At 38.1% G+C, this 13742-nt stretch overlaps 1 protein-coding gene across 1 annotated transcript; it reads left to right on the top strand.

The window, feature by feature from the left end:
• The first annotated feature begins 1443 nt into the window (after positions 1-1443).
• On the top strand, positions 1444-10507 carry LOC131231645 (cullin-1-like). The gene is made up of 18 exons (XM_058227910.1): positions 1444-1660; positions 1772-1871; positions 2593-2778; positions 3596-3643; positions 3734-3940; positions 4021-4098; positions 4463-4552; positions 4672-4752; positions 4992-5051; positions 6093-6215; positions 6305-6457; positions 6738-6793; positions 7229-7349; positions 7459-7620; positions 7798-7941; positions 8035-8253; positions 9173-9340; positions 9881-10507. The coding sequence occupies exons 1-18, from the start codon at positions 1530-1532 to the stop codon at positions 9980-9982; spliced, it is 2229 nt and encodes a 742-aa protein (XP_058083893.1). The 5' UTR covers positions 1444-1529; the 3' UTR covers positions 9983-10507.
• Positions 10508-13742: the final 3235 nt, after the last annotated feature.

The raw sequence follows: 13742 nt of genomic DNA on the forward strand, positions 1-13742 counted from the left end.
CTGTGTGGTCCGCCTGAGATTTTTATCTACTTCATTTTTGGGACCACACCTTATAATGAGCTGAAAAACTGATGGACGGCGTGGATATATAAAAATTCACTTAGGTGGGCCCCACTGTCAGGGCCGCACCCACGTGGCTGGATCTGGACGCGGATTACCTGCTAAAGGGCCTTTCGCTGGAACTTACAGCGACGGGAAGCTGGGTGGGCGTATTGTGATGTTTGTGAGAAATCCACCCCGTCCATCCGTTTTTTCGGATCATGTTTGGAGGTGGGCCCAAAAACGAGGCAGATCCAAACTCAAGTGGCCCGCACAACAGGAAAATGGCCGCAGTTGAAATCTCTCTGGGTCCATCGTGATGTTTATATCCCATCCATACCGTTCATAAGGTCATTCGTACTGGGATTAACTGAAAATACAAAAATATTTCCCTGATCCAAAGCTTCTGTGGCCCCACAAATGTTTCAATGGTGGACGTTCAAACATCACTGTTTCTTATCACGTGGATCTGCATAATGTTTGGGCCCATGTTATAAAATGATCTGGAAAAACGGATGGACGGAGTGGATTTCTCACAAGAATCACAGTTGGGCCCACCTAGACCTAACTTTCCGTTGCAGGAACTTCCTGCGAAGGCTCTGGCAGTCGGTGTCCGATCCGGAGTCGGTTAATCTTCCCATGCAACAATATAAATAGACTCTCATTCACAAGACGTAGAACGTTCTGTCTCACTCTCTCTTTCCCTCTTTCAGAAACAAGGCAAAGAGGCAAGTTCTCTCTCTCTCTCTCTCTCTCTCTCTCTCTCTCTCTATCTAACTTTCCCTGTTCTTTAAGTATGGTGGGCCCCACTTGAGGCAAGCCATCTTCCTCTGGCTTAGGACTAATGAATGGACGAGACTCATGATCCATGACCATAGGACGTCCCCATACGTGCAAGCCACTCTCATGGTTTTAGCACTCACTCACTTTGACTCAGTCATCCCGTTTCGAGTCTCGCTTCTTCAACTTAGGCCAAGTTACCTTATTTCCAATTCTAACAAATAGAGTGTATGATTCGGTAATCTAGATCATTGGTCTGTTGATTTTTCATCCAAGATGACATGACCCAAAAAATTTCTACCTTGGAATAATTCAATGACGTCTATTATTTCAGTTGAATCCATCCTGTTGTTCTTAACCGTCTAACCATAGGCCAGCAGCCTGGAAATTATTTGGAGCATTGTCCATCTGCAGTGATCCATAACATATCAACGGTCTTGATCGCGCATCCATAGGCCCACTTGCTAGAACTGAAAACCCCTGCTTGCAAGTCATCTAGCAGATGACTGTTTTGTAGAACTCATTGCCAGACAAGTCGAACAGGTTGATTCGGCATAATTCAGCTGAATCGTCTAAGTCAAACCATGGCCTGTAGTAGGATTTGGGAGGTTAACCTGGCTAGTGGCTATAGCATGGCATTTCTAATTTTATTTTATTTTTGGAAATTTTGAATCCAGTTGGACGATTTGCTGAAACAGACTACTAACAGAATGATGAAGAAGTCCATTGATAGAAAAATAGAATGGAGTTTCATAGACGAGGGAATAAGCAAGGTATATAAGATTCTCGATGGTGAATACGAAAACCCATTCACTCCAGTAGAATATAGTAATCTCTATACGTATCCTTTTTCTTTGTTTTGTTTTGTTTTTAATTTCTGATCGCCAATATCATATATGTTCATATACACAATCAATGGTGTTTTGTCACGGATCCTTAACTTTCAAAACAGAAAAGTTTACGATCTTTGCACCCAGAAAGCTCCGTTCGACCATACACCTCAAGTCTACGACAAATACAAGGAAGCATTCGTCGAATACATTAAGTCGACAGTAAGAAAGACTAACTTATTCCATTTTTCTTATAAGTTCCAGTCCGTGTTTGGATGTGCTATCGAATTGAATTGCAAACATTAATTTCGGTTGAATGGGAAGTGGCCAAGTTGTATTTGCAATCAAGAAGTAATTCGCTTGAAAATAATGTCAATCTAACTTGGAGCTTAATCCTTCGGTATGAACAATGAGGAAGTTTATTGCAATTCAATTGATGCTGCATCCAAATGCTATCTTAGATTCATAACCTGCAACTTAGCAGCAAGTACCTTTAGCCTTGCAGAGACCGGTCTATTATCATTGTGGCTGTGTTTGGATGTTCAAGTGAAATGAATTGCTATAACTCAATCCAGACAGGAAGGTTATTGCAATTCAATTCAATAATGCATCCAAAGGCGGCGAGATATTCACAAGTGGCAAGCAAGCTGTAAGCATCTTTAGCCCTGTGAAAAGAGGTCTTTTATCATAGTGAAAGCGTTTAGATGTTCAAGTGAAATGACTGGTGATAACGCAATTCAGCATAGAGGAATTGCAAGTGGGGCTTTAGTCATGACGAGGAACTAAAACATTATCTTCCCTCCTTTTGTTATCTCCTTTTTGTTTGAATTGATTTATCGCAATTCTAACCAATTAAGCATCCAAATGCACCCAGCATGTTCCAGCGATTAAATCCTTATGTAAGCGCCTTTTTCCATCTTCCTTGTTTGGCTGTCACTATCAGGTATTACCGTCATTGAAAGAGAAACATGGCATGTTCATGTTGAGAGATCTTGTGAGAAGGTGGAGCGATCACAAAGTTCTAATCAAATGGCTTTCACGTATCTTTAGTTATCTTGAACGATATTACATTCCACGGCATAATAAGCCCGAATTTTATGAAGCAGGTGTCACATGCTTCCGTGATTTGGTAACTCTACCCCTTCTTTTCCTCGAAACCTGGCTACTTTCTCTTATCATTCTGTTTAGTTATTTTTCTTTTTCTTTTTCCTCACTGGAAACGCCATTGAATGGAATTTGAATTAGCTAGTTCAAAAGGAATTATAGGTCCTCTAACATGCTTGACATTGTACATGAACATGTTTTGGAGATCCAAACCATTCATCCGATTGATCCACTTTGGATGGGGGATGCCTGAAAAATTATCCAGATTGGTATTTTAACCCTTTGATCAATGGCCTATAATAGAAAATTAAGGAGAGAATATGACATTAGCCCATATTCAAAAAAATAACAGTCCAAGAATAAAAGGCTTAAGATCTTCCAATCCATGTGACTCTTGGGACCACAAAATTAATGGACTGGATCACCGAAACTCAGTCTCATATGTTCATAACTCTGTGGGCAATATAACTGTACGCTCCCTGATAAGCAGGGCTCCATGATTCCTTCCCAAAAGTCAATAGAGGATGACCACATCTTATTCGTTGTATTTTTCATAATCAGGAAGTATGCCTTGAGATCGTTCTTTCCAAATCCAATTTAAGAACTATATTATTGAGACTTGGAATGTAGAAATAAGAATGTCAAGCAACTCAATTCCTATTTGAACTGAGTAATGCCGATCCCATTCGATCATGCATCCAAACACTACCTTAATTATTCAGTCACTTGGGTTTTGTTTGCTAGATCCAAGTATTTGGTACCAATACCAATATAACTCTCATATTCTGTTCTTCTTTTTTTATTATATAAGATAATTCAATTTCCATATTTTTGAGTTTCAGGTCCACAATGAGCTAAAGGGTAGAGTTAAAGATGAACTGCTTGTTTTGGTATGTACCATTTTCATTCTTGTGGGCACATACCTTCCTTTATACAAATACAAAATAGTTAAATGGAAAATGTTTTTTTTTTTTTTTTAGATTGATCGAGAGCGTGAAGGAGAGCAGATCGATCGGTCATTAATAAAGAAGGTTGTGGATGTCTTCGTAGAAGCTGGGAAGGGTGGAAATATGGAATTATATGAAGATGACTTAGAGGCACACATGCTTGATAGTTCAGCTAATTACTATGCCCAACAGGCTTCAGAGCATATTAATGCAGATTCCTGCCCGCAATACATGTTGATGGTTTGTACCTACTTTAAGCCAAACCATTTAAAGAAATGGACTTATGGGTTGTATTTAGCCTTTTGTTTTATATCTTTCAGGTTGAGAAGTACTTTAAAAGAGAGAAAGATATGGCCTCCTGTTGCTTACCTTCAAGTAGTGAGCCGAAGCTGTTGGAGGTATTCTAGATTAGATTGTGTTTGGGTGCACTGTTGAATTCAAATAAAATGCCTAGTTTAGCTGTTTAGGGTGCGTTTGGTTGCACCAAACACACCCTTAATGAATTGGAAATGAGCAAATTGGATTTACCTTAGTATTTTGTATTGATGGAGTAGGCTCATCTTTCTCAAGTTGGACCCTAAAGGAGTGAACTAAGATCTGGTCATTTCATCCCTATTGCACTGAAAGTTGCAATCCATTTCAGTCATGCAATCACATGCAGGCTATCATTGGATGATTTTCTGTACTAGTTGAATGGAATAATTGTATATGTTCATACAGTTTCTAATATTATTTGTTATGGGTTTTGATCTCTCTTTACAGAGAGTGCAAGATGAGATGCTATTCAAATATATGAACCAACTGCTTGAAAAGGAACATACAGGATTGCGTGCATTGCTCCGAGATGATGAGGTGAGTATGGATATGCAATTCTTACAATCCATTTACATATTATTTTTAGCCAAGGTAATTGATGCTTAAGGGTTGCAATCAGATTGGATATAATGTAGATGGTTTTATGCCTTTGCTAGGTGGATCATCTTTCAAGGGTGTATAGGCTCTTTTCTAAGATAGATGAAGGCCTCAAGCTGGTGTCTGAGATGTATAAAAAGGTGGGAATGAGTCTTGCTAAAGATGCTTGTGGGTTATTCGTGGGTATTTGAAATAATCTTTACCTTTGGGAGCCACCTTTTGTAATAAAACAGTAGAAACTTTGTACTTTGTATTACCTGAAATTCAAAGAATGGATGTTTCCATCAGTCCTAGTGGATGTAGATACCATTTTATGTTATCTTTATTTTATTTTACTAAATTTTCATTTTATTTTTTCATTTTTTGAAATCTAATGCAGCATGTAACTGAAGAAGGTCTAGCCTTGGTCAAATCTGCAGATGATGCAATAAGCGAAAAGGTTTGTCTTCCAATATCCTTTATGTAGTTTTCAGATCATCCAAAAATGTGATTGTTGGCAAAGCATAATGGTTCCATAACTGGGTTAATTTTCCATATGATATGGGCTTTTAGTCTGTTTTTGGCTCATGGTCATTTTGGGGCTGGAGGATATTAATTTTTTATTTTAGAACCTCTACACTTATTAGTGATGTTCCTGAAATCACGAATTACTTTTCTCTTGGCCAACCAGAATGTTACCGTTCTCACTATATCATGATTGTGAATGATGATTTAAAAAAAAAAGAAAAAGAAAAAAGAAAAAAGAAGGGAAAACAGATAATATATGCTCTGCTACTCTTTTATAGAACCAATGTCCTTCTCGTGGCGTAAAGAAAAGGAAGCTGATCTATTTATTATAATATAATTCACAGTATGACAAGTGAGGTTGTAATTGTTTTCAGTGGGGCTAAACTTTCTCATTCAAAATCATGAATTGAATGTACATGACTCAATAAGGGAAAAGATGATTACATCAGATTGATCATCAAGGCCTACCTGGCCAGATTAGTTTGGGTCAGATGCTCCTCTTCATTCATCAGATTTTGCTTTCAAATGCTCATAAATGGGGTCTGAACAATATTTGATATTTGAGAAGACATTTATGATGAGACCTTAGCCTTAACCAGCAGCCCAAAATGCCAGTAATGGGTTTATTAGAGTTATTTGTACCTATATAATGGGAACTTAATGTCTCTAGTTCCTTTGTGAGAAATTCTGTTGCTTCATTTACCAGCAAGTTTGCTATCTATCTTTTGTAGAAAATTAGTAGTGATAATTCTCTGCTCTCTTTTCACGATCAAGTTGAATTGCTATAATTATTTCAATTAGAGAAATGCCAACATATAATTACATTCCTTAGTAGTACTCTTGATAAGAATTCTAAGATGATTGCAATTCGGTCATGTGAACTAATTGTTTCGGTTCAATGTAATAGGCATCGAAACACAACCTTTGATAGGTTTCCTAGAAAATGTGACTAATCTCAACATATTTTCCACAGGCAGAGAAAAAAGACAAAGTCGGATCGCAGGATCAGTTTTTTGTAAGAAACCTTATTGCACTTCACGACAGGTACATGGGCTATGTGAAAAACAATTTTATGAGCCATTCACTCTTCCACAAGGTCAGTATTTGGGCTTACAGTATTTCATTCTCTCTCTCTTTGTGTTTTCTTTTGTCTTTTTACTTACATGTTATTGGATCATTCTAAAGGCACTCAAAGAAGCTTTTGAAGTCTTTTGCAATAAGGATGCTGGGAGCATGACTGCTCCAGAATTACTATCGACTTTTGTTGACAATATCCTTAAGAAGGGTGGTGGAGGTGAGAAGCTAAGTGACGATGCTATTGATGAGATGCTTGACAAGGTTTATTATTCACATTTTCATAATACATTTCCATTGAGAAATGACCACATACAACATTGTAAACTGCAATAGGGATTCTCTCCCTCTAAATTCAAAAAAGATTTCTCATTAGAACTAAATTCAAAAAGATTATTTGAGAATCTTCTTTGAATTTAAAGGGTAAAATTACTGTTGTACCACACAATGTTATACGTGATCATTTCCCATTTGCTTTTGTTAAATACCTTGGTGATGCTTTCACTTGCTTTTGAGATTTCAAGAAACCATTATATGTTTGCAGGTTGTGGGATTGCTTTTCTATATCCACAACAAAGATCTCTTTGCTGAGTTCTGCAGGTAAGCTTCTTCAGCCTTCGTACTAGCATGGACCTCATACCGAGGACCTATATGCTGGTTTTACAGTTTTGGTAAGGGTGTGTTTGGATGCACAATAGAATTAATTCAAGTAAGGAAAGCGAATAAAGCAGAATAACCATAGTGGGTGTGACACCGTTTTGATTCATTAGTGATGACCTAACCCAGAGTTGCAATTCCAAATGTTTCAGGCTGGACTGGAAATGACCATGATGGCAATTTTGGAGTATAATCCATTGTTTGGGTGGATTGGGGCTCATTCCATGTTGGTCATTTCATCTAAAGTGACTTGAGATATTGCAATTCATTTTAATTAAGCAAGCAAACAAAACATATTGATGGGAGTGCGAGTTACCGAATTTGCTCATCTATGAATAATTCCTATTGAACTAGATAATCATGATGGCTTCATTGCAGGAAAAAGCTTGTTCGTAGGCTGCTGTCAGATAGGAGCTCGAGTGTTGACCACGAACGAAGCCTTTTAACTAAGCTAAAGCAACAGTGGGGTGGCCAATTTACGTCGAAGATGAAAGGAATGGTCTGTCTTGGACTAACAACTTGCCCAAACTAATTGTGGCTCTTTTTCTCTTTTTCCCTCAAAAGGGATTTGTTGGGGTTGTTCTTTCATGTTTGTCTGGCAATTGTAGGTCACGGATTTGACATTAGCAAGGGAGAATCAACAGAATTTTGAGAGTTACCTTCAGGAGAACCCACAGGAAAATGCAGGGATCAACTTGACCGTCACCGTGCTAACTACTGGATTCTGGCCCAGTTACAAGCCATCTGATCTCAACCTTCCATCAGAGATGGCAAGAAACTATCCCATATCACAATACTCTTCTTAAATTGCCCAACCTGCTCAATCTTTGGGATGTGGCCCGTATATCGCATGCATACCATTCGTAAACTTTCTAAGTTTACCCCTAATGTGAATCCCTAGTATCTCATATATATCTCTCTTTTTCTTTTTTCTTTTTTTTTCACAGATACATGGTGTTGAGGTTTTCAAGAAGTACTTTGAAACCAAAACACCGAAAAGAAAGTTGATGTGGATCTCCTCGATGGGTACTTGCATCTTAACCGGCAGGTTCAATAGGAATCCAATTGATCTAGTTGTAACTACATATCAGGTGTGTAACATGTCCAAATATATGTTTTCTCTACTTGGGCAGAACGTTGTTGGAATGCTAATTTGGATGTTTACTGGTTTATGCTATATACAGGCTGCAATTCTGTTACTCTTCAATGCTTCAGAAAAATTAAGTTACCAAGAGATTATGTTACAGCTAAATCTGACAGACGATGATGTGACTAGGTTGCTGCATTCACTGTCATGCTCGAAATACAAAATTCTAAACAAAGAGCCGAATAATAAAACTCTCTCCAAAAATGACACCTTTGAATTCAATTCCACGTTTACTGACAAGATGAGGAGGATCAAGGTTAGAACTGCTTCCGTTCCCTTTGGATTTGGTTTTCATGTTGTTTTACCTTCAGGGAATGTGTTTGCTTGCTTCATTGAATTGAATTTCCTTGAGGAAATGACCGAAGTTGGGTGGCACCATTTTAGTGCATAATGATCCACTTTGGTCATTTACTCTTTATTGAATTGAATTATTTCAATGCGGTTCTATCGGATATCCAAACGGGCCCCATCATGGAAGTCACAATTCCATGACATTTATATTGGTTGATCTTTCTCTGTTATAGGTAGTGTTTGGGTGCTCAATTTAACTGTTCATCCAACTAATTAGAGAGTATAGAATAAAAGTGGAGGGTCAAAATATTTCATTTGATACTGGTGAACAAAACCCAAATTGCAATTCGCATGTTCTACATCTGACTTGAAATGGTAGCAATTGCAATTTGGGGAGTAGTCTCTCATTATGAATAGAAGTCAATCTAACCCACTTTTGCCATTACTATTTATTGAATTGAATTTTAGCAAGTTCTTCAGTTGAGCATCCAAATATGGTCTTATGCTAGTTGATAGGTGGCAGTAATTAATTCACAACACTAAACCGTGTTATCCAAGAAAAAAAATGGGGGTCTCCTAATCTCACACGTGTTTATAAGGCCACCCCTCTACATGTCCCTACATGTGTGATACGGCACACTAGTATGGAATCCAAGTCATCCATCAGTTAGATCTCACCATTTAAATGGCATTGCCCCATAATCAGGTTAGTCCACAATCTTAGAAACTGATGGATGGCTTAGGAAAACCTGGGTAAGTTTATTTATTTGATAAACTGTGGTCACCCAATCAGTAGAATCAGGCGACGTTAGGTTAAATATCCAGATATGATCTTAAGTTGATAAGTTGTTTGAGCTTAGATGATTTCCATTCAAAATGTGCAGGTTCCTCCCCCTCCTACGGATGAGAAGCAGAAGGTGATGGAAGATGTCGACAAAGATCGGCGATATACGATTGATGCAGCAGTTGTTCGTATCATGAAGACCAGAAAAGCCTTGAACTTTCAGCAGCTCGTGATAGAATGTGTGCAACAACTCAGCCATATGTTCAAGGTACCACAATCTTTTCCCCTTTCTTCCCTTAAAAAACACGAGTGGTTGGACTATGGTTTTCATCCGATCTGTGCTGGCATGCGAATGGACTTTCAGCTCAAAGCCAAGAGCGAAATGAGCAATGCTCTATGTTCAACTGGCAAATAACTAGCGGAGGTGGCTAACATGGAATGTGTGTACACACCCAGATCCATAGCTCAACTGGCAGACTGAGTGGAGATACCTCGTTTCAACACTTGAGGTCTTGGCATCGATCCCTAGCGGGGGTGGCTAACATGGAGTGTGTGTACTGACATGGGTGTGTACTAACAAGCTAACCACCCCCCCCCCCCCCCAAAAAAAAAAAAACTGGCAAATAACTATGAGTTTTGGGCTATGACTCATTCAAGATATCAATTGTCCAGTTCACAATACCCCACCATGTGTATAGTGGGGACACTACTTGGTAGAAATTTTATGAAGCATGTTTTTGCCACATTTTTCTTTAAACAATAGATAATATGGAAATATTGATGGTTTGTGATTGGTTTGATTTTGCAGCCCGATCCTAAGTTGATTAAGAAGCAGATAGAAGATCTTATACAGAGGAATTTCTTGGAGAGGGATCAAGAGAATGGCAACATGATCAAATACATTGCTTGATAAGCTTCCAAGCATGGCCTATGTTATTTGGGCACTCCAAAATGGGTGCTACATACAAAAATAGTGATTGTATACTGCAAAGTACACGGAGGACTGATGAGTTATTCAAGTTCCAGTAATCCCAATGCCTGGTTACTGTAATTGCTAGCAGTTGTAATTTCTTTCTTTGGCATTTTTATTTATTTATTTATTTTTTTGAGGGTTCTTTGGCATAGGTATTGTGATTCCTAGAAACTATAATGCCTATGTTTGGTTGGGTTACAAGTTGGAAAGCATTTTATTATTTTAATTTTTTTTAAACGATCAGCATTTTATTGAGAAAGGCCAAAGGTCAAAGAATAGAGAGAAATCATTTTTAGTTTACTAATTTAAGAATTGTTCAAGTTAAATGAAAAAGTGTGGCCCATTCTATAATCTAATCAGCTATAACTCTCAAATATAAATTGTGTACCATCCAATCGAATTGATGAGGGGATGTTTTTGCTGCCCAAGTAAGAAACATGTGCACATGGGTGATCCACAATGGCTAGGGAATTGAACAGCCTATATTGATCATACTTTGGTCTGATCATTGATATAGACTGCCCATCATGGTTCTCACCCTTAATCGTCCATCCTATAAAAAAAAAAATCACTTTTATCGGAATGCTTCTCAATGAGAGCAGATATTGAAGTTACTCAATTCCTGTCCTACTCTTGGTGATGGGTGTAGAGTGGCTAAGGAGGGTGTGTGGTTTGGTGCAGAAGAGAATTATTAGGATGGACATAATGAGGGGACCTATGGGAAGGGGAGAGAGGCTTAGTGAAAATGAGAGGGGGGGGGGGGGTGTTTATTTATAGTTGAAGGGATGTCGTAACCACTAGTGGGTGAGTACTATACGATTTTCCCCCAGAATATCTCATGGTGAACAATTGTTGGATATGTATACTCTTGTATACATTTTTTAATTCTTGGGAGCATACCATCTATAATTTGATTAATTTTGGAAAAATTACAACTTCCAAGGGAGGGACTTTGCCTAACGCCAGTCAAAATCTCAATACAAAATGAGGTCTCTAACAAAAGAAACAGGGGAACTCCTGACGTCGTATATCTACAAACAAAAGAATTCAAACACCAAACTTGAAAGCCAGGCACCCACATGGACCTATGCAGCTATGCTGCTGATGTTAATCATCCAGGCGACCAATGAAATTGGCCGAGACAGAGCCCAGGAACAGAGCAATAGATAATGTATGAGAGCTCTCTTCTTATATCTCAAGGACACACCAAGGCTTCCAAGAGGTGTTGAACTAGTGGCCTGTCAGGCTGTCAATACATTTTGCATTTTAATGGTGCTATTAACATCTTCTGATGCAATTCTGGCTAGCCGAGCATCCAATCTGTTAGTTGAGGTGATGAGGTCACGCCTTCTCAAGGCTCACATGCAATTTTTTACCTGAATGAGCTGATGAGGTTGTGACTTCTCAAGGCTCATATGCTGCACCTGCAATTAGACATCCTTCACACACAAGGCAGAACAGGTTTGTGATGATCCAACTAGATTTATGTTGCCGTCAATTGCCGTCAATCTTCTAACAATTGGGTGCCCTAATTATGGGTGTCGGCTTTTTGCCTAGTTGCTAGCTTTTTTTTGTTTAGTTTCCTTTTCTACTGTTATTCATTTTTAGGTTTTTGGGCTGTCATCTATTTTATTTTATTTTTTCTTTTGTTTTTCTGTTTTCAGTCCTTATTGTTGTATACTTACCAAGTGTACTAGCAAATCAAGAGAAAATTGAACTTAAAGGAGATCAAATGTATACTTACTAACAGCTTGTGTTTTCATCAATTATATTTGTGAAAAAAATGGTTTCCAAGTTTGTTTATGGTGTGTTTGGATGCATCAAATTTCATGATATTTTGCACCAAATTAGATTTATCAATCATGAAATATCATGATTTTGGTGCAACCAAATGCACCCTTGTGATAAATACATGACTATTTGTCTCCATGATTTTGTATTGAGCATTTTTCTTGTTTCTTGTTTTGTTGCACATGCTATACCCATTAGAATTTAGCGCTATTATGCTAATTGTAGTAGATGATTTAGCTGCAAACCATGATGTTATGCAGATAGTAGAGGTACCAATTAAGAAGATTAATCTTTCAAAAAAAAAATCAATTGAGAAGATTCGACTTTGATTTTCATAACTAGCTGATGATTTTCTTTGCCTTTTTATTTGTTTAATTTTCATTTATGATTTTCTTTTCCGTTAATAGGTATTGGAAGACCGAGCACGCAATCCACATGCACTCTTTCAAATGGGATGCCAATAATTCTCAATTTTCCTCTTAATTGGGTATAAGTGCAAAATAGATTGCCTCTTTCTGAATACATGAAAATGGCCCTGCAACAAAAATCAGGCCAATCCACTCATTAGGTTGACTAACGGATAGAAAATAATGGTGGGTTTATATCCAATTGTCGAGAGTCCACTTTCAAATGTACATGTGTGGCTAGCATGATGAGTCGACCTTCCTGTTTCTTTCTTATGAACATCTCCATGTTGGTGTTCACCGTATACATTGCGCAGATTTTTCATACACTTGGGAAGTTTACAAGAAGTAGAGAATTCTTATTGCTTTAAAAGATAGACTATTATAACAAAATGGCCAGCATTCAAAGGGTTAAGATCAGCAAGAAATAGGAAGCTCCTTCAGTAGGATTACAAAATTAATTACACGGTGTTGATGGAAATGACAATGGAATAATATGACCATTTCTCTTTTGGTATTTGGTCAAAAGACAGCTGATGATGATTGATTGAGTGCTAATGTTTTGTCTTGCTGTTCATTTATGTGCTTTCCAACCCAAATAGCTCAATAAAGCTTTATGAATTTGTAGCTATCTTTGGAGCTGTAAATGTTATCCAGGAACTTCATTGCACAAATATTATTCTGACAACATAAACACATGTCTGTTTCTGTCTCTCTATTTCGAAGCATCTCCAAATGTCAACGGTCGCACTATTTCGGAGAGAAGAAGCATAAGCAATGGTTGTTCATGCCACCAATCTCTTGGTGGGCAGAAAACTTGTCGAGGTCGTCATCTTCCAATGGCTTTTCATCAAGGAAAACATCTGGGCTGGTTTGGGTTTTGAAACCCTGCTTTATTATGCTTCGTGATCAAGTCAACCTAGTTTGTGTTAAGAAACTATGGAGATGGTTTCCTTATGGAAATAGATTTAGAGGAAAGAGATTCCACTAAAATCCCTATAGATTATCAAATTATGAGATTAGGAATTAATGTTGTGTTCATTTTTTTTTTTTTTGTTTTAATCCTAGTTCAGAAATGATGGATCATATTTTTTGTATAAGAATACTAAGTTGTTATCATGTATGGATGTCTCCTGTTCGTTAGATTTATACAAGTTTAAATTCATGACAAGTCAATTAAAATGTATTTTTTCACGACCCAAATCATATGGGTACCGCCTTACACAAGGCCCCGCCCGGTGTAAAAATGCCCCTGTATTAATCACCCTCGATGAGGAGTCTCAAACATGAGACCTCCCGCTCTGATACCAATTTGATGCATGACAATTAACCACTTGCTCTAAAAGCTCAAACTGTTAGAGCATGGTGAATCAATCCCTTTATCTCATAGCCCAGGCCCCACATCTCATGGGTTAGGACCTCGGCCGAACCTCGCTTGTGGGCACCAAATCACATGGGTAGAGCCTCACACGGGTGGGGCCCGCCTCACATAGGCCGCCTAC

The sequence above is a fragment of the Magnolia sinica genome, chromosome 17 (assembly GCF_029962835.1).
Source record: "Magnolia sinica isolate HGM2019 chromosome 17, MsV1, whole genome shotgun sequence".
Taxonomy (NCBI): domain Eukaryota; kingdom Viridiplantae; phylum Streptophyta; class Magnoliopsida; order Magnoliales; family Magnoliaceae; genus Magnolia; species Magnolia sinica.

What these genes read in the sequence shown, in the direction of transcription:
- LOC131231645 (XM_058227910.1), top strand. Translation starts at nt 1,530, where the DNA reads ATGATGAAGAAGTCCATTGATAGAAAAATAGAATGGAGTTTCATAGAC. An exon ending in GCCATTCACTCTTCCACAAG is followed by an intron (nt 6,216 to 6,304) that starts GTCAGTATTTGG and finishes ATCATTCTAAAG; the next exon opens with GCACTCAAAGAAGCTTTTGA. An exon ending in ACAAGATGAGGAGGATCAAG is followed by an intron (nt 8,254 to 9,172) that starts GTTAGAACTGCT and finishes CAAAATGTGCAG; the next exon opens with GTTCCTCCCCCTCCTACGGA.